We start from the raw sequence: 19576 nt of genomic DNA, 5'->3' as shown, positions 1-19576 counted from the left end.
GCAGGCACTGGGGTGAACCTTCCTCAGCCTGAGGGCCACATTTCCTCATAGGCAAGCTTCCAGGGGCCGCATACCCTCCAACATTTTCTCCAATGAAAATAGGGACATCCTATTCCATTATTATTATCAGTATTATTATTATTAGTATTATTAGTATTAGTATTAGTATTATTTATTATTATACCTCACTCATTTGACTGGGTTGTTCCAGCCACTCTGAACGGCCTCCAACATACCGTATATAAAAATATAAGAAAACATGAAACATTGAAAAAGCTTCCCTATACAGGGCTGCCTCAGGGGTTAGGTAACTCCATACCCTCCAACATTTATCCAATGAAAATAGGGACATCCTAATGCAAGGCAGGACATTCTGAGATCAAATCAGAAACAGAGAGCTTCTCCCTGGCCATCATTCAGCCCAGACACTGAGGTCCAGCGCCAAGGGCCTTCTGACAGTTCCCTCACTGCGAGAAGTGAGGTTACAGAGAACCAGGCAGAGGGCCTTCTCGGTGATAGCACCTGCCCTGTGGAACGCCCTATCAGATGTCAAGGAAATAAACAACTACCTGACTTTTAGAAAACATCTGAAGGCAGCCCTGTTTAGGGAAATTTTTAATGTTTGATGTTTTATTGTGTTTTTAATATTCTGTTGGGAGTTGCCCAGAGTGGCTAGAGGAGTCCCGGCCAGATGGGTGGGGTATAAATTATTATTATTATTAAAATCTGGGACTGTCCCTGGAAAATAGGGACACCTGGAGGGTCTGCATCCCAGTGGTAGATATGGCCAGTGGCAAAACATGGGCGGTAGATGTGCCACCAAGCTACTTTCTAACTACACAAGAGTCAGAGGTTCCTAGAACTCTGTCCCCCCCCCCCAAAAAAAAAACCCATCTCAAGTTGTTTTCAGCCCCCAGGCCAGAGGTTCCCTACCTCTGCCATAGTGTTGTGAATGGTGTTTCTCCAGCCACTGACTTCTCCTCCCTGTTCCTTTAAACCGCAACATGATCTGCAGATGTTTCGCCCACCCAGGGTCAAATGGTGCCCCAGGTGAGAAGCCTTTTTGGCCCACCCCACATGAATACTGTCACGCCATCTCCAGAGGAGGAAAAAACTTAAACAAGATGCAGAGTTCCCAAAAAATAGACCAGAGGCAATTGTATCTCATCCAGCAGAGTTTTACTTCTACTGACGGCAAATGAGCATAATGGTCACAAATCCAATACATTCAGGATTCACACAGTCCATCAAAAATCCAGTTGCAGCACTTACAATAAAACTTACAATACTTATAATAAGACGTAAACTTACTTAACACTATAGCAGAAAGAGAAAAGTGTGTGAGACCCAGGCTTCTCCCGCCCTTACTATTATAGTCAGCACGACCTTGACAGAAAGATAACAGAACCCATTTAAACCAGCTGTACTCAGCTTTCCAGAAGAAATAACCCAAACATCAGAAACCTTCTTGAACCTTCTTGTATTAAACAGAATAGGAAAGATCTCTACACATCAGATCAGTACTTTCTGTACTAAGAAATGCAAACTGACAAATACATGGGGTGGCATTCACATAAGTTATACGCCAAGTAGACCCACTGAAATTAATAAGCAGGGCTAAATTGGTTCCGTTCTTTTCCGTGGGCCAGCTCGTGAGCAAAACACGGTTGACTACCGCCTCTTGTTTTTAAGAATGGCATTTATAGCCCATTTCACAACTTCATGGCACCATTTATTCCCTTGCACTCCATATATAAGGTGGTAAATTTGCATGTGTGAATCTGCGATCATTCAGGTGTGGAAGACTTGTCCAAAAGGACACTGATATTGTCAATTTTTAAGCAAATTTAGAAAGGAATGCCAAGGTGATGTTGACTGCACAAGTTGATCTCACCAGCTTTACAAGCAAAGATGAACCATGTTTGGGCCAATCTCTGGAGGGCACCAGGTTGGCAAAGGATGCTATATTTGTTTCACCTGCTGGATAGATAGTTGAGTAAAAGGTAAAGGGACCCCTGACCATTAGGTCCAGTTGTGGCCGACTCTGGGGTTGCAGCACTCATCTCGCTTTATTGGCTGAGGGAGCTGGCATACAGCTTCCAGGTCATGTGGCCAGCATGGCTAAGCCACTTCTGGCGAACCAGAGCAGTGCATAGAAACACAGTTTACCTTCCTGCCAGAGTGGTACCTATTTCTCTACTTGCACTTTGACGTGCTTTCGAACTGCTAGGTTGGCAGGAGCAGGGACCAAGAGCTGGGAGCTCACCCCGTCGCGGGGATTCGAACTGCCCATCTTCTGATCGGCAAGTCCTAGGCTCTGTGGTTTAACCCACAGTGCCACGCACGTCCCCGAGATAGTTGAGTAGAGAGGGCCAAAGCAGTGTTGCCAGCTCACAAGGTAGAAAGCTCAGTTGTGCCAATGGGGCAGCAACTTCTAATCCTTCTATCCCTGAATGTGTCATCTCCACCTCCTGCTGTAAAAAGCAAGAATCTCTGGAATGGGGTGGAGATGGATGACAGGAGATAGGGGAGAAAGGTCAGCTTCTCTGCCCACTGCCGTTTCAGGGAATTTAAAGATACAAGGTTGCAACGCGAAATCATGCACGTGACCAGCAAATTTCATAGGTTTTGGCCCTTCCTAGCTAAACCCTGCTTCCTGCATGTAGAAACACTCCAAAAGGACAGCTTCTTTCAGAAGAGGAAGGAATGTTTTTCATATTCAGTAGTGAAATTTCCTTCATTCAAGGTTTTGGATGTCCACCCTCCAGCTGCGATTCCTGCATTGCAGGGGGCTGGACTTTTGCAGCCTCTTCCAACTCTACAACCTCCACCAGCCCCCCCCCCCAACCAGGTGATCTGTGCTGCTTGTACTGACACTGCAACACCTGCTTGATAATGTGCCTGTACTGGGGTGTGTGGACATGCAAACACACACACACGGGATGCAAGGATTTTTCCTTGGTGCTGATGAAAAACCCAGAAGGGCAATCTGTGGCTCCTGTGCTGAACACAGGGACATGCTTGCCGGGTGAGAGCAACAAGCTGTGATTTAGCAAACCATCCAGCCTCACCCTGCCAGTCATGGAAGGCAAGAGAGAGAGAGGGGGGGGGTCCTCTTCCTTCTCTCAGCTGCCTTAATTGCATTTGCTGCACTAGCATGCTAGCTGGTTGCCATTGGTTGCAGCAGTCTCCTGGCCCTGGCTGCAGCTCTCCATAATGCGTTCTGCTTAACACTGCCGGGCATCATAACAAGAGCGGAGAGCAGCTGGGTCCCTGCTCTGCGAGTGTTTGTTCACAGAGTGTGTCAGTGTCACAAGGCAGAGATGAGGTGATGCGATGTGGTTGTAACTGAATGCCAGAGGGCACTTTTCCTCCCTGAAAGAATTACGTCTTGATTTGGGGCATGGAGGACTTCTGCTTCCTCATCCTTCCTGTGCCGGCTTCACATCCCAGTTCGCCATCAAGGGAGCAAGAGGATTCCCAGTTTTTCAGACGTCAGTGAAAAGCCAAAGTTTTTAACTAGGGATGCTTGAGAACTTTGATCTGCACAAATCCTGACAAATCAGAATGGGCAAAAGATCACTATTGTGCTTACGATCCTGTTTGCAGGATTCTCATAAGCATCTGGCTGGCCGCTTGTGAAAACGGGGTGCTGGCCTTCACAGGCCAATGGGTCAGATCCTGATGTTTTTACAAGAGTAGCTATGCTTTGCATTTCACTCCAAGTGCATCTTAGGAGGAAACAGTATAAAAGCATGACTTTAGGAGATGCTACAGAAATGCAAATGACAAAAGGCATTCAAAAGTAGGTGTTTAAATATGAACTTTTGTGCAGTTTTTTTCCTTTTTTTAAAAAAATGTGCTGATTAGCACAGAAACAGGACAGAATGGGTATGGAACAAACACAGGCAAGAGTGGCTCCGACAGGAAGTTTTCCAGTATGAAGCACCAGAGGAGAGGAAGGAAGGAAGGAAGGAAGGAAGGAAGGAAGGAAGGAAGGAAGGGAGCTCCACCAGACTCATCCTCAGCCCAGTAATGCCATGTTTACTGGACCAAGATGGCAACATCAATGTAGGGCTGGGCAGATTTTCAAAGCATGGAGAGAAAAGAGATCCAGCACCTGCAGATCAAGCAGCTGTTAAGAGGCAGCGGTCAGTCCAATGAAACCAGCCATTCTTCGTCCATTTGATCTCTCTCATTACTCAAAAATAAAGAGCAGCTTGATGTGCAAATGGCCTCTTTTTAGAAGGTACGTCACGCTCACTTACACAGGTTGTCACACGAGGCTGCCCTGAGCAAGGGGCCAACATCCCTGCATGAACAGGCCACAGAGACAAGGTGTGGATGACTTGTTTAGTCGTTTAGTCGTGTCCGGCTCTTCGTGACCCCATGGACCAGAGCACGCCAGGCACTCCTGTCTTCCACTGCCTCCCAGTTTGGTCAGATTCATGTTTGTAGCTTCGAGAATACTGTCTAACCATCTCGTCCTCTGTCGTCCCCTTCTCCTTGTGCCCTCCATCTTTCCCAACATCAGGGTCTTTTCCAGGGAGTCTTCTCTTCTCATGAGGTGGCCAAAGTATTGGAGCCTCAGCTTCACGATCTTAGCAGCAGCAAAAGCTCCCACATGAGGGGTCTCTGGAGCAGAGGGGCACCGTTTTCAAACTCAGGGGCCATATTCCCTGCAGGGCAACCTTTTGGGAGCTAGATGCCAAGCAGTGGGCAAGGCCAGAAGGGAAAGTGAGTGAACGGAATGTGATGTTCACCTTCATGCAGCAGGCTACTTGAGGTCAGGAGCAGAAGTGGGTGAAAGTTTGCGCACCCACTCGTATACCATCTCTCTAGCATTATCAGTGTTCAAGGGCACATTCCAGGGAGGCAAAATCACTCCTTGGAAAATTCAGAGCAGCTCACAGGGGGCTTCTAGCCATCTCTTAACCAGCTGCTGACCAAGTCCCATCTCTTAAAGGACAAGAGAGCAACATGTGCCCTTTCCACGTTTCTCAGGCTGAATTTGCTGTCAAATTTACCCCTGAGGCTGCCATGTGCTGCCTTCCATGTGAATTTTGTCTTTTTCAGAGATGTGCCACACACTGGCATGACCAACATCATCATCAAGTTATTTACTGCAACCGCCAGATCTTATTTCTGGTCACTCGCCACAAGTTCAAACCCCAATGAGCATATATGTGAAACTATGGGTCCCCACCCCCAACACGCATCACTTTGCTCCTGTTTACACTTGAATTGCATTTGCCATGTTAACCATTCTCTCAGTTTGGAGAGAGAATTCTGGATCGTTTCTAGAGCTCTTCACAATCTCTTTGTGTCAACGGTCAAAGGATTTGCTTATGGAGGCCACCTTTCCTCATGGCGGGTCTTAAATGGGTGAGTTTCATGTCACTCAGAAGCACAGAACTTGCTTTGCATATAAGTCTTGGGTTGTTGTTGTTTAGTCGTTCAGTCGTGTCCGACTCTTCGTGACCCCATGGACCAGAGCACGCCAGGCACTGTAAGTCTTGGGACCCATCACTAATTCTATGGCATCTCCATGAATAAAAAGATCTCTGGTACCAAGCGATGAGATATAACTTTGCCCAAAACCCTGGAGAGCTGTTTCTAGTCAGAGCAGTCAGTGTTGGGCTACTAGATGCACCAAGGATATGAAAGGTTTAACAACGTACACAGCAAACAGAAATTTACTAGGGAAGTCCAGATGATGGGGAACTTCAGCCTGCTCTGAACTCATCTGAGCAACAGGAGTCTCTCAATTCAAAGGAGAACAGAAGGGAAAAGGCTCTTTGGGATGTTCAGAAGCTGTGAATAATCAGTGTTGGGATTGGCAAAGCAAGATCATGCACCCCACTGTCCCTGCAACAGGTTAGTGCGCTGGGCGTGGGAGATCAGGGTTCGAACCACCCCCCCTAGCCATGTAGCTCACTGGTACCCCTTGGGCCAGTTGTGCTCTCTCTGCCTAACTTACCTCACAGGCTTGGGAGGATAAAATGCAGAAGGGAGAGAACTGTGTGCTTCTCCTGGAGTTATTTGGAGGAAAGGTGTGATATAAATGCAAAAACAAGGTTTTTTGGATGTCTGAAGAGGGCTTGTGGGGGGAGCACTAGTTAGGCATTCATGTGAACTCACAGAGGGGGCAGTTGCCTCCTGCCCCTCTGACCGCTATGAACAAACTGTGTCGGGGCATGGCCCCACCAGAGTCTCCAAGCAGGAAGGAAGCAAAGTTCCACACTGTCATCAAAAGCTGGTGCATGGGACCATAAAGTCCAGAGTCTAAAACTACCTAAGCGCATCACTAAGGGACTTTCGGACATCACTCAAAGGCTCATCAAGAAGAGCTCTCCTCGCGCCGCACCCACTGTCTAATTAACAACCCCATCCTACTGGGAAATAAATCCCATTGAACTGAATGGGCCTTGCTCCAGGGTAAGCGGTGTCTCTGAACTGCAGCCTAAAGTGAGACCGCCCAGGAAGGGCGAGCAGCTCCCCTAAGCATGGACAGAGTGCCATTCCCTTCTACCAGAAACCCTCTCCATGGTTGCCGCAGGCCCCTCCCTCGCCTCTCTCCGCAATCCCGCCGCCTTTCCTCCAGGCACCTCGGATCCAAGGGGCGAAGGGCGTTTTCCGGCTGGGAAGAAGAGCGCACGGCGACCAGGACCGACGGCGGGGACGGGACACCCCAGCCTCCCCCCACACTCTCTTGCTTGGAAAAGGGGCAGCCGCGAAGGCTCCCCGCCCACCTCCTCCGTCTGCAAGCGGCCCGCGAGCCCCGCCCCCAGGCTGCTGCGACTCTGGCTCCGCCCTGCTGGGCGCTACGTCGCAGCTATTGTGGCTGCAGGCAGAGAGGCGGGAGGGGCTAAGGAGGAGGGGCCAGGGAGAAGCGCTGCAGCCGCAGCGGCGGCGGGGAAAGAGGAGGAGCAGGCGGTGGCAGCAGCAGCAGCAGCAGCAGCGGGGCCAGCTCCTCCTGTCACAGCCCAGCTGGGAACCGACGGCGCCGCAGCAACAGCAGCAGCAGCGTTTGAGCTGGTGCAAGCGCGCGCAGGGAGGCGACCCCCAAGCCCTAGGATCTCCCCCAGCGCCGCCACCCATCCCGGGTTCCCCCTTGGCCGCTCCGCCAGAAGGAGGCGGGAAGCTACCGGGCGCCGCAGGAAAAGCGGCCGCAGCGTCGGCTGAAAGGGAGAGCGAGCGAGCGAGCCATGGCTGGGGCGGCGGGATGCGCCGTCGCTGCGCGCTGCTTGCTGGCGCCGTTGCTCTTGTTGGCTTCTTGCCTGGGGCCCGGAGGCGCAGCCAACACCCAGGTGAGCCCGCCGAGAGGGTGGGTGGGTGGGTGGGGCAGGCGGGAGGGAGGAAGGAAGGGAGAGCCTCCTGGGCGGCTGCTGCGCCCGGAGAGCTTGCGGGGGCTTTTATTGCCCAGCCTCGACGAGGTGTCTCTTTGGAGCGCAGGAGGAGGGGACTGCCGGGCGAGGATGGCGCGCTCAAGGTGTCCGGGGCGAGCGGCCCAAGGTCACTGGCACAGGGGAGAGACCCCTTGATCCCCTCGGATCTCCTCCCGGTTAAGAGGCTAAGGAAGGAGGCGCTTATCGGGAAACCTGCGCCTGGAGGGAAAGCGGACGGGCGGGCAGGCTGGCTGGCTGGCTAGCAGGGAAGGTAGCGGCTGGAGGAGGCGACGTCGTAGGTGATGGCCAGGCAAGGGACTGGGCAGGGAGGGGGGTAGCCCAGCAGCCGCCCCCCTCTCTGCCTGCGCGCCTAGTGCCTGTTCCAAGGAGAAGCGGGCATCTGTTTTGCTGTTTGCTCGCCCTGCCCAGATTCCATCTGGAGATAGGAGGCCTGGGGGGCGGGGATCGACACCCACCCACTTCATCTGCTTGGGAGACGGGGTATCCCCAAAGCGAGAAGAGAGCCGGTGTGGCGTGGCGCTCTCCCCCTCCTCCCTGAGACCTCCTCTGGAACCCAGACGTCTCACCTTTTGCCTCCGGAATGGGAAAGAGACATTGGGGGCTGGGCTGCAGGGCCCCCTTGTTTCAAAGCCAGTGGGGCATTTTTTTAAGGGGCCCTTGGGCTCCTTTGGGGAGTGTGGCTCTTCTCTCCGGATTGGCACTCTGATTTGTTTTTGCTTGCCTGTGAGCAAGGCTGCATACGGACCTTGCATTTAAGCATAATCATGGGAATTGTAGTTTCCCCTGTCCAGATCTACAGTTCTGAGCCTCCCTTACCAACTACGTTTCCCAGGATTCTTCTGGTGTGGGGAGTGGGGGAAATGTTCTTTGAATGTATGGTGTGCATGCAGCCCAAATCCCACTGACCCACTGCAGGGGGGGGCACATTCCTCCAGGTGAACTTCACAGCCCCTCAGCCCCACATGGGCTTGGAAGCCAGGGAACCGTCCTATTATCTGTCCCATCTAGCACAGCAATGAGGGTTAAGCAGATGGTGGCCTTCCTGAGCTCAGGGGAAGTACCAAAAGAGACTTGTTTTGAAATGTTGCGATGGGGCCTGCAGAGAGAGAGTCTGTCTGTCTCACGTTTGCACAGCAGAGAGTGGGCCAAGCCATGCCTGGTGATGATTGCAGTCCTCCATCTGGGCTGTCAACCTGCCATCTTCTGTGGAGCGCAGGATGGTCTCCCTCCTCCTCCTCCTCCACTCGCAACATCAAGCTTAGACTGTGCCATATCTTCCCTATCAAGAATTGGCATTGCTCAAGCATCTGCTGAGGGCCCCCTCCCCTGGCAAGAGACCCCCCGGACCTGCTGCAGTGGGGGGTTAGCTCACTGACCGGGGGGGGGGGAGGGAGGCTGCTTAGGCCTAGGGCCTTTCAAAACATAGAGCCAGCATTGCCCCCACCATTGCTACTCACAGTGGCGTAGCGTGGGTTGTCAGCACCTGGGGCAAGGCAAGTAATTTGCACCCCCTAACCCATGGATTTGCGCCCCCTAACCCCCAGATGTTGCACCCGGTGCGGCCGGCCCCCCCTGCACCCCCCACGCTAAGCCACTGGCTACTCAGATTAAATCTGGAGCCCCCCTTTAAAAAAAAAACCCAGGAGCTCAAATTGCAGTTATTCCATGTCAGATGTGGTTTTGGTCTCGATTGTTGCCCACTATGCTGCCTTTCCCCTCCCAGGCCTGCTCTTCATCCTTGCAGGCTCTCTTTAGGACCTTGTTGTAACCCTTTGATGAAAGGCTGCAGGTGTTTCTGACTCCCCCCGCCAAGTCCTGCCTCCCACCCTTAGCTCACTGAGATAAGATGCAGAAGCAACTTCCTGGTGCTGCACCATTCTTGGTCCTCTGTAGCACAAGACCCCCGTCCAAAGCCTTGATTTGGATGCAGATTCCTCGTGGCGCATGTGTTGGGGCGGTGGAGGGGATGGGGAAGACTTTGCTCGCTACTCCTTTCTTGCTTTGCTCTGTGGGGGGAAATGGCTTTTGGCCATGGGTTGGCACATTGCGCCGGAGAAGCACCATCTGTGTTTGCCATGGTGGTGAGGTTGTCAGTGCTGAAGAGCCTAGCTGGCAAAAGAAATCCAATTGGCCATACTTGCTTGTACCCTACCAGATCTCAGGATACTTCCCCCCCCCTCTGAGAACAGGTGAATAATGGCAATAGAGTCATCATGTGCTGTTTCTTGGTGGGAGGCATGTGATAATAATTATTCCTTCCCAAATGGGTCTCGGTCAGCACTAAGATCCTGTGTTCTCAATACAGAACTTGGCTCCTTTCTGAACAGAAAGCAAGAAAGCCCATGGGAACTGTGGTTCTTCGTGTGTTCTTGTGATGGTGGCAGCTGCTAGTTTCAGACAGACCTACCTTCTATCATCTCCATATCTAATATACGGACTGGCAAGCTTTGTGGTCCTAGCAGGCTAGAGAAGGACAACAAATGGGGGAACCTAAGCAATCTAATGAGACTTTAGCTTGCTCTGTCAACATAAGAGTATGGTGGAGTAGCAGGAAGAGAGAATGGAATGGAGTACCTTGAAGTAGGCATGGCTAGCTGGCTTGAGCCCTGAACAGGAGCACTTCCTACTGCAACACTTTTCTGCAGGCCCTACCTGTTGGCTAAATAGAGCACCTCTGTGAGAAGGTCTTCTGCTGGACCAGATTTAACACCTCGTCTTGCCCAGCCTCCTTTTCTCTCAGTGGCCAAACACATGCCTAGGAAGTCCACATGCAGGTCATGAGTGCAACCGCACTCTCCCCACTTGTCCTTTCCCAGCAAGGTGTCGGGGGTGGTACACCTCTGGAAGTCATGCCAGAGATGTGAAGGCCCAGGAAAGAAACAAGGGAAATTAAGGGAAAACCTGTTCCCCAGATTCCCACCCCTATAAAACACACACACACTGTTCTTCCCCACCAAAAAAGCAGGGAGAAAACCCAGATCAACCCCCAGTTATTTTCCAGACCTTCACATCTCTTGGTAGGGCATCTTCCAGTAGAGAAGCTCCTGGACAAGCCAAAAGCTCTGTCTTGTGGTCTCATGCCCAACTTATAACTGTCCAACTAGTCATGGTTGGAGACAGAACACTGGTCTAGACAGAGCCATGATCTTTGTGTTCCAGCAAGACAATTCTACGATCTCTTCAGTTAGGAAGAAGGCTGGATGTGTCTGACACCCTGTGCCCTCCCCATCATAATGAGGATGGGGTCAGCAGGGGTGGAACCCAAAGCGTTCTGCTTCGCAAGGCCCAGCCCACATCTCCCTCAGGTGTCCCCTGTTTCTACTTCACGGCAGCTGGGCGACTTGTGACGAGCTGTTCTTTGTTTTCCTTGAGAGAAGAGAACTGTCTGCAGCTCAGGCAATTTGTGGCTTGCTTGAAGTGGGACGGCAGTGGTAAAAGCCCACAGAGGAATTCTGTTGTAAATGCAGTTGAGTTGCCATTGTTCCTAAATCCGAACATAGCGTGCAGTATTAGAAATGAAAGCTATTTCTAGTCTTCTCCTTGTCCCTTCAGCATGCACCACAATCTACCAAGAGGGCTAGAAGGACTCATCCGGTTGCTGTATTCATCTCCTCCTGGTCACATTGGGGGTTGTGGCCGTGTAATCACAGAAAAGGCTCCATACCCTTCATGAAGGTTCTGTTAGGCCTTAAATCCAAAATGTGCCGTGTAGAAGCCCCAGATCACCCTCCCGCTAGAGACCATTCACCTTTTTTGCAGTGGTGTGTTTTGACTGATCTGCTTCAAGTGTGTGGTGCCAAGCAAGGGTTGGTGGGTGGGTGGACTTGCCACCCTCCTCCACTGGAATGGGGTCCTTGCACAAGCCTGCATTTCTGCAGAGACTTGCAAAATCCATCATCTTTGCAGCGCGAGGTTCCCCATAAATTTGGGGTGCTTCCTGAGGTGCCTTCTGCTCCACAGGCCAGAAGGGGCAAAAAGGAGCCTCAATTCTTCCACCTCTGCTTCTTGCTTGGCTCCCGGCCCGCTCTTCCTCCATCTCACACAGCTAGCTGGTGCTGTGATGCTCTGAGCAGCCTGAATCAGCTCAGGAGGGATGGGATGCAGGGCGAGTTGCAGCTTTGAAGGAGGCAGAGAGAAAACATAAGCCTTTTCCATCTCCCTTCCTTTTTACTCCCCCCCCCCACCTCTGCACTTCTGCCTCTCTTAGGCTGCATCCCTCTTTTAACCCTGCATAGTTTCCTCCTGCAATGTAAAGTTGCCAGCAGACCGTGGCTTTTTTTCTGCAGGGTCCCTAACACACCCCCCCCCCGCAGATCCTGTGTTGGAGGGGGGGAGGGGGGAAGCAGGTGGATGCTTCCTCTCCTCTCTATCTCATCTCGCTAAGTGCTTGTGGGGGGGGAGCAGGAGGGGGGATTAGCGCTGCACTTATTAATCCCGGTGCCAATTAACCACTTCTGTGCCGCTCTGGCTTCCATTTCCCTGCTACCTCTTTGTCGTCGTTCACCTGCCATTGATGCCGCTGTGTGTGTATGCGCACCCCCCCCCCCCAGATTCTTGGTCAGGGTGCTGATTGGGTGGGGGGGGGTGATGACTCAGGCCTCTCCTTTTTTTCTGCACCCCCCCTTTTTGTTTTTGATGCCTAACCCCACTCCACCCCGGCCTGCAGGGAGGTCAGCCTGCAACCAAATTGCAGCAGCTGCTTAATCGCTCAGAGCAGCAGCTTAGCCGCGGGATCCAACTTAATCCAAGCCTCACTTCTCCATTGTCCTCCCCCTTGCACACACGCACACACACACAGTTGCCTGTTCTATTCCCCCCCCCCCCCCCCCCGCCACCCGCCACCAGCTTGGAGGGAAAGTGCAGGCCCCGTATGTACCTGACGTGTGTTCCTGGTTGCACTGTCCATCCCCCCATCTCTTGGGGGGATTGCAGAGCAGGTCTTCCTAATCTCCCTCCCTCGCCTCAAGCTGTCACCTTCTCCCTCCTCCCCAAGAGCAGGAAAACCGAGATCCTTAGTTCAATCCAGGCAGAGCGGAGACTGCAGGGGAAGTGGGAGTGGCAGGGAAGTCTTTTTGCAGCTCCACCGCTGGTTCTCCTAGCCAGAACCAAAGCCATCTTTGCCTTCCCCCCCATCTCCTCTCCTGCCCACCCCCGCCACTAGCACCACAGGTCCCCCACACTCATCGTCCTCCTGCAGCTCCTCTTTACACTTGTCCCTCAAGTGCTGTGTTTGCTCTTGCTACACCCACGCTTAAAACAAACTCTGTGTGTCTGTAGCCCTTTCACAGGCTGGCCCCCATCCTTGGCCTGCAGCCAGCACTGCTTGCAATTTGTCTCTCCGGATTCGGACTTCCAATGGGTTGTATCTTATGCTAGTCCTACCCGGAGTAGACCTACTGAAACGAATGGGCATGGCTAACTTCATTGTGCATTTCAATTACGTACGAATTTTGTAAGGAATTTTGTGCTTGGAAACTGCTTAGAAGCCATTTTGGAACCAATATGTAAGTTAATACATCATAATATCGTGCACCCATTCATTTCAGTGGGACTACTCTGGGTATGACTTAGCTGGCTACATCCCTCTGATTCCTTCCAGACCTGTTATTACTTTGGCCTTAGCTAGGAAAGTGGGAAGAGATTCAGTTCAGTTTGCAATTAGCAAATGTTTTATTAATTAAATGCCCCCTTTTAGTTTGGTTGTTTTGCTTTTAAATTAAAAATGGACTTGCACGAGTTATAAATTCTGTGGTGGGTGTAAAATAGCTATGTTTGAAGGGTGAGTCTAGGATGCCTAGCAAACACACTAATGTATTGGCTTTCTGCATGGAGACAATTTTTTTTTGACACAGAGGTGGTTTCAGAAATAAATGAATTCCCTGTTGTGAATGTTGGTGTTTTGTGGAAGATTGTGCCACATTTCTGCCTGGCTGTTTTGAATTGGCTCTGTCAGGAAAATGTTGGGGAAATGTTGGGCTGTTTTAGGTCAAGGGTGAGGAACCTGTGGCTAGGAATCAGGGGAGAAAGTTCAGTTTGGTTTGTGTTGTAATTCTCGCTTTCCGAGGCAGCACAGAAACTGAAATGCAACCATGCTGAGATAGCTCAGTCAGCAGAGCATGAGACTCTTAATCTCAGGGTCGTGGGTTTGAGCCCCACATTGGGCAAAAGATTCCTGCATTGCAAGGGATTGGACTAGATGACCCTCACAGTCCCTTCCAATTCTACAATTCTAGGATTTTATCCCTTGAAATTCACGCGTCTCTCTGAATTTTGCAATGCACCTCTCCAGCCATGCAATATGTACAAAAATGCATATATGAGAGTAAAAATATACTATGCTAGCAGAAGTAACATAAACAATGTGCTTTGCTTGCAAACATGAATTAGGCAGAATTGCATAAAACACATATATACAGTGTTACCTCAGGTTAAGTACTTAATTCATTCCGGAGGTTTGTTCTTAACCTGAAACTGTTCTTAACCTGAAGCACCACTTTAGCTAATGGGGCCTCCTGCTGCCACTGCGCCATCGCTGCACAATTTCTGTTCTCACCCTGAAGCAAAGTTCTTAACCCGAGGTACTATTTCTGGGTTAGCGGAGTCTGTAACCTGAAGCATATGTAACCCGAGGTACCACTGTATTAGGAGGAATCAGCAGAAAAATGTTGACAATTTTCATGAGGACCTTTCAAATTCGCGAACTGATGTGAAAATGTGGAGAACTGAGTGTAATATTAGAAAAAAGGGGGAGGAACTGAAATTAACAGACCCATCTATCCTTAGCCTACAGTTGCTTGTTTAGCTGGGGCCTTGTCTCCCTCTTTCTTGTGCCGCCTTCTGACTTGCTACCTTGGACACTGTGATGAATAAGGCCTTGTTTGTGCCTTTGGTCCAGCCGGGTGAAGTTATGAAAACAGCGTTGTTGTCACTGAACCAGGCACACTGGTGCTGCAGTGGCCCTCAGAGGCCTGGCCCCTTAGTGGAAGTGGAGAGGGGCAAGCATGGGACAGAGGAGAATTAGAAGGTGGGGGAGCCCCTGCTCGCCCCACACCTTGTGTCTCAAGTGGGTGCCAGCTGTGGAGGCCCAATGAAGCGGCACTGTGAGAAACACTGACTGAGATGGGAGGGAGGGAGGAAACTGAGGGGGGAGATGGCGTTTGGACAGAGATGGATGGCAGCATAGCGAGATTCTAGATGAAGGAATAGAAAAAAGGAGTGGAAGGAAGGTGAGCTGGGAGCGGTGGGGGGCGGCGAGGAAGACAAGGAGGAGGTGGTGGTGCTGCCTGGTGGGAGTGGGCCCAAGATGAGAAACTGCTGAGGGAGGGGCTGGTGATGCAGTATTAATTTCCATCTGGGAGCTGGTCTCCATGGCAACAGAGAAGATCTGGCAACTCCATGGGGAGCGGTTGCCACAGCAACAACATCCCCACGGTTGCTGAGGAGGAGAAGACGGAGAGAGACAGAGAGATGGTGCAAACAAAGATGGGGGGGAGGGAAACAGCAAAAGGGCAGGTAGATGCGAAGATGCGAGGCTTCGTGGGGGGTCATGGGAGTGATGTGGCCGGGGAACACCCTTCCCTGCTAGCTCTGGGAGGTGCCCTGCCAGGAGGAGACTGTTCAACATGATCCAAACGTGTGTCTGGTGTTTTGCAGAACTTGCCCGTCTTATCACCCCTCTCTTCCCTTTGTGTGTTGCAGGGCATGGGGGCAGCCCTTGGCCCGGCACTCGGGACTCCCCAAGTGGCCATGTTCTGTGGGAAGCTGGTCCTGCATCTCAATGTACAGACAGGGCGCTGGGAGCCTGACGCCTTCGGCACCAACACCTGCTTCCACACCAGTGAGGAGATCCGGAGCTACTGCCAGGAGGTATCAAGCGCTCGCCTGCTCCTCTTCCACGCCCAGTGCTTCCTCGAGCCCTCCTTCTCCTTTTTGCCTTGTCCCATCTCCACCTTCCAATTCTGCTTCAATTCACCCTGAACCATATGCTTAGCCCTGCACAGGAGTCTATACACACATCATTGTGAATCTAACCTTGGCTGTCCCTGTCTTTCTCATCCACAGCGTTTCCCAAACTTGGGTATCCAGCTGTTTTTGGACTACAACTCCCACCATCCCTAGCTAGCAGGACAAATGGTCAGGGATGATAGGAACTGTAGTTCAAAAACAGCTGGCGACCCAAGTTTGGGAATCACTGGTCTACCAGCTCAATCCATTGAAGCCCATTTCTGTTCTATAACTGGGTCCAGAGAAATGACCCAAGGCATTTAAGGAACTTGCCTTATATCTGCTAAGATTTTTCGTCCAGCTAGCTTTGTAGCAGCTATCCAGGGTTTCAGGCAGACATATTTCCCATCGCCTGCTAAGTCATAAATGTACACAAAGAACCACACACATGCACCAGGCATAGATTCATCAGTGAAACCAAACAGGTCAGTTACCCGGCTGTCTAGCTACCTGGGCATTCCATGTGTACAATGCTAAGCTTATTGGATGGCCTATAAACCTATTGAGCAAGAAAATAATAAATGAGCTCACTTCTAGAATGATGTCCCTTTGCCCACTGCCATTCCCTATATGCTGAGGTGCCTGGGGGCATGAGCGCTGAAAGTGATGTTTGTTGGTATCTTATGTGCTGTTATCTTGACGTCCCACTCTTCCTCCAAGAGGCTCAAGGTGGCATGCATGATTTCCCCCTTCCCTCATGTTTTCCTCACAGCAAGCCTGTGAGGTAGGTCAGGCTGAGAGTTGGTCTCTGGCTCAAGCTCTCCCAGTGAGATGAGTGGGGAATTTAAAGCCCAGTTGTCCAGCTCCTACACCAACGAAACCACACTGGTGCTGGTTGTTGGAATCAGTGGAATATATAAGGACTGTCAGAGGTCCCCACTCCATCTCAAAATGCATTGGTAGACAGCCCCTCAAGTACACAAGCATCCAGAAGCATAGGCACCAGACTTTCTGTTTGTCTGTCTCTCACGCACCAAGCTGTGTGCCCTGCTGCTTTGGTTAGGACTTCTCTCTCCCATGCTGAAACAGATGCGTTAGGCAAGGCCACTATCAAATACGAGTGCCCCCCCCCCATTTGTGAATGTTATTGACAGTGCCACTCCCCCCACCCAAGACAAGTATTGCACCACTGGCGCATCAGGAAAGTCCAACTACCTGCCGTAATAAGGGAGTGTCATCCCTCCCTCCCACTACCCCCAGTTAATCCAGATCATAATAAGCACTCTGTTTGCAGAGAAGGCGCAGGATGCCTGCATGCTCTCAGTACGGACTTGGACATTCCCAGCCCTACCTGGGGATTGAACCTGGGACATTCTGCATGCAAGGCAGATGCTCTACCACTGAGCTATGACCCTTCCTCAAAGTTTAAGCTCTCTCAGCTGCCATGAAATCATCAGCTGGCCCTAGCCCAGCCACCCCCTCTCAGCATTCCTGTCTGCAGTATGGGGATAATAACGCCACATCTGCATTTATGCTCAAGTATTCAAAGCGCCTTACGTATGCCGTTGTGTTGTAATAAACGGACCATTAAGCGGTGATTTAAGTCAAAAGGTGCAGACAAATTAGCCCAGCCAAATGATGTAAGGGGGAAGCAAGCAGAAAAGGTCCTCCGTAGCCATCCTTGCCCTGGAAGAAACACTGCAGCTCTATGGCTTTCCCAAGGGTGGTCCTACAGCAAAGAAGAGGAGGCAGATTTCGGAGTTCAAAGTGTTTGCAGAGGGGAGAGAGAGGTGGTCCATAGGGCTCTATCTAGTCTCCAGCACAACTGTTGTTCAAACAAACCAGAGTTGTGTAATGCCGCTGCGGCAGATTTCCTACCTGCAGTTAACAAAAAGTCCTCTGTGCAGATCGCAAATAAAAGTTAAACTCACAAATCCACCAGGAGCCATGCGTTTAATGCAAGTAATTTAAAAAAATTAAAAAATGGAATATATACCACAGAAATAGTTAAAACCAGCAAGAGAAACAGCAATAGCATAAATAATTGTTTTTAAAAGTTCTAAATCTGGAGAGGGAGAAACTGGGGAAATATAAAGGTCTTCGCTTGGTGCTGAAAAGAGCACAATGCAGTGAACAAGTGAGGAAGGCATTCCCTAACCAGGAGCCACCACTGAAAAGTCACTGTCTCTTGTGACCACTGGACTTGCCGCATTAGGCAGCAATATCCAGAAAATGTCTTCTGAAAAGGTTTTTGGGGTCCCGGCAGGTATATACGAGACACATCAGCAGAAGGATGCCATTTTCCACCTCAGGCACCAAAGTTTTATCATGAGCTGGCCGTCCCTTGCCCCTTCAGGTTCTCCCTGCTCTTGTTTGGGAAATGGGATTTTTCTTGTTTGTGCTTGCAACCCACCCACCCGCTCCTGTGCCTTGAACATGGAATCTGAGCCCAGAGTATGATCTGAAGGAGCTCTTCTCAGACAAGGCTGCCTGGGGCAAAGGACAGGTTGACACCCTCTCCCCTTCATTGTACAAAAACGTGCCAGAGAAGACTTGCAGTTGAAGTTGGCCCTCCCAACACCTCACTATTGCTCCCTGCCCCTCAGCACTTACCGCTTGAGGCGGCTGCCTCCCTCTGCCTCAGGGTAGGGCCACCACTGTACTTAGGAACTCCAGGTATGCCACTCTAAGGTGCTCCTTCAGAGGGAGGAGGAGGAAGTGTATGCATGTAAGGATCAAAGCTCTTGTGTCCCGTCTCCCTGTCTCCCCTTCCCTGCTGTGATCTGTGTGCCTCTTCTATGCACCACCCGCAGGTGTATCCCGAGCTGCAGATCACCAATGCCGTGGAGGGCACCCAGCCCGTCACGATCGACAACTGGTGCAAGAAGGGGAGGCCCAAATGCAAAGGCCACCAGCACATCGTGGTGCCCTATCAGTGTCTGGGTAAGTGCCAGATGAGGAACAGCCGCAGGGAGTTGGCACGAGAGCTGTGCTTTGCTGTATTTCGTGTAGACCAAGGCTGGAGAAGCTGTGGCTTTCCAGGTGTGGTTGGACCTCGCTTCCCATCATCCCTGGCTAAACTGACAGGGGCTGATGGAAGCTGATCAGCATGGAGAACACCAGAGGTTCCCCATTCCTGGTCTAGACCCTGCAGATCATTGTCTCTCTGCTTGTAAAGCAAGTGCTTTCCTACTAAGCTGCTGTTGTTGTTGTTGTTGTTGTTGTTTATATTTTGTACCCCACCCATGTAACTGGGTTGCCCCAGACACTCTGGGCAGCTTCCAGCATATTCAAAAACATAACAAAACATCAAACATTAAAAACATCCCTATACAAGGCTGCCTTCAGGTGTCTTCTAAAGGTTGTCTAGTTATTTATCTCCTTGACTTTTGATGGGAGGCCATTCCACTGGGTGGGCACCACCACCGAGAAGGCCCTGTGCCTGGTTCCCTGTAACCTCACTTCTTGCTGTGAGGAAACTGCCAGAAGGCCCTCGGAGCTGAACCTCAATGTCCAGGCTAAGCAATAGGGTTAAAGATGCTCCTTCAGGTAAACAGGGCCTATTTCCCAGTACATTTCTGATCACAACTCAAAGTGCTAGTGCTGACCTTGAGTTGTGCTCAGAAATGTACAGTGATACCTCGGGTTACATACGCTTCAGGTTACAGACACTTCAGGTTACAGACTCCGCTAACCCAGAAACAGTACCTCGGGTTAAGAACTTTGCTTCAGGATGAGAACAGTAATCGTGCTCCGGCAGCGCGGCAGCAGCAGGAGGCCCCATTAGCTAAAGTGGTGCTTCAGGTTAAGAACAGTTTCAGGTTAAGTACAGACCTCTGGGATGAATTAAGTACTTAACCCGAGGTACCACTGTACTGGGAAATAGAAGGAGCAGCATCAGAGTGTTGCAATGCTAAGGGCAGCCTTCCCCAACTTGGTGCCCTCCATTTAGCATTAGCCATGCTAGCTGGGGCTGATGAGAACTTTGTATGGACCAGCTGTAAGCTGCATGACTATGAGAAGCTTGCTGTCTAGGAAGCTGGCTTAGAGTGGATTCAGACTATTTGTCCATCATAGAGTTGCAAGGGACCACAAGGGTCATCCAGTCCAACCCCCTGCAATGCAGGGATCTTTTACCCAACGTGGGGCTTGAACCCACGGACCTGAGATTAAGAGTCCCATGCTCTACCCATACCAGCCTTTCCCAGCCTTGGATCCCCAGA

The 19576-nt window shown here is 51.0% G+C and overlaps 1 protein-coding gene across 2 annotated transcripts in view; it reads left to right on the top strand.

Moving 5' to 3' along the window:
• The first annotated feature begins 6894 nt into the window (after positions 1-6894).
• APLP1 (amyloid beta precursor like protein 1) overlaps positions 6895-19576 on the top strand; it is a 49923-nt gene continuing 37241 nt past the window's right edge. Inside the window, exons 1-3 of one of the 2 annotated variants that reach the window (XM_083455205.1) lie at positions 6895-7310; positions 15108-15275; positions 18167-18296. In XM_083455205.1, coding sequence (XP_083311331.1) covers positions 7209-7310; positions 15108-15275; positions 18167-18296 — 400 coding nt within the window. In that variant the 5' untranslated portion in view covers positions 6895-7208. The remainder of the gene's footprint in view (positions 7311-15107; positions 15276-18166; positions 18297-19576) is intronic. The other variant, XM_083455206.1, reaches the window with a different exon arrangement.

This window comes from Podarcis tiliguerta, assembly GCF_965153285.1.
Source record: "Podarcis tiliguerta genome assembly, chromosome: 8".
NCBI lineage: Eukaryota > Metazoa > Chordata > Lepidosauria > Squamata > Lacertidae > Podarcis > Podarcis tiliguerta.
Note: the sequence above shows the minus strand (reverse complement) of the source record. Positions and strands in the feature narration are given on the sequence as shown.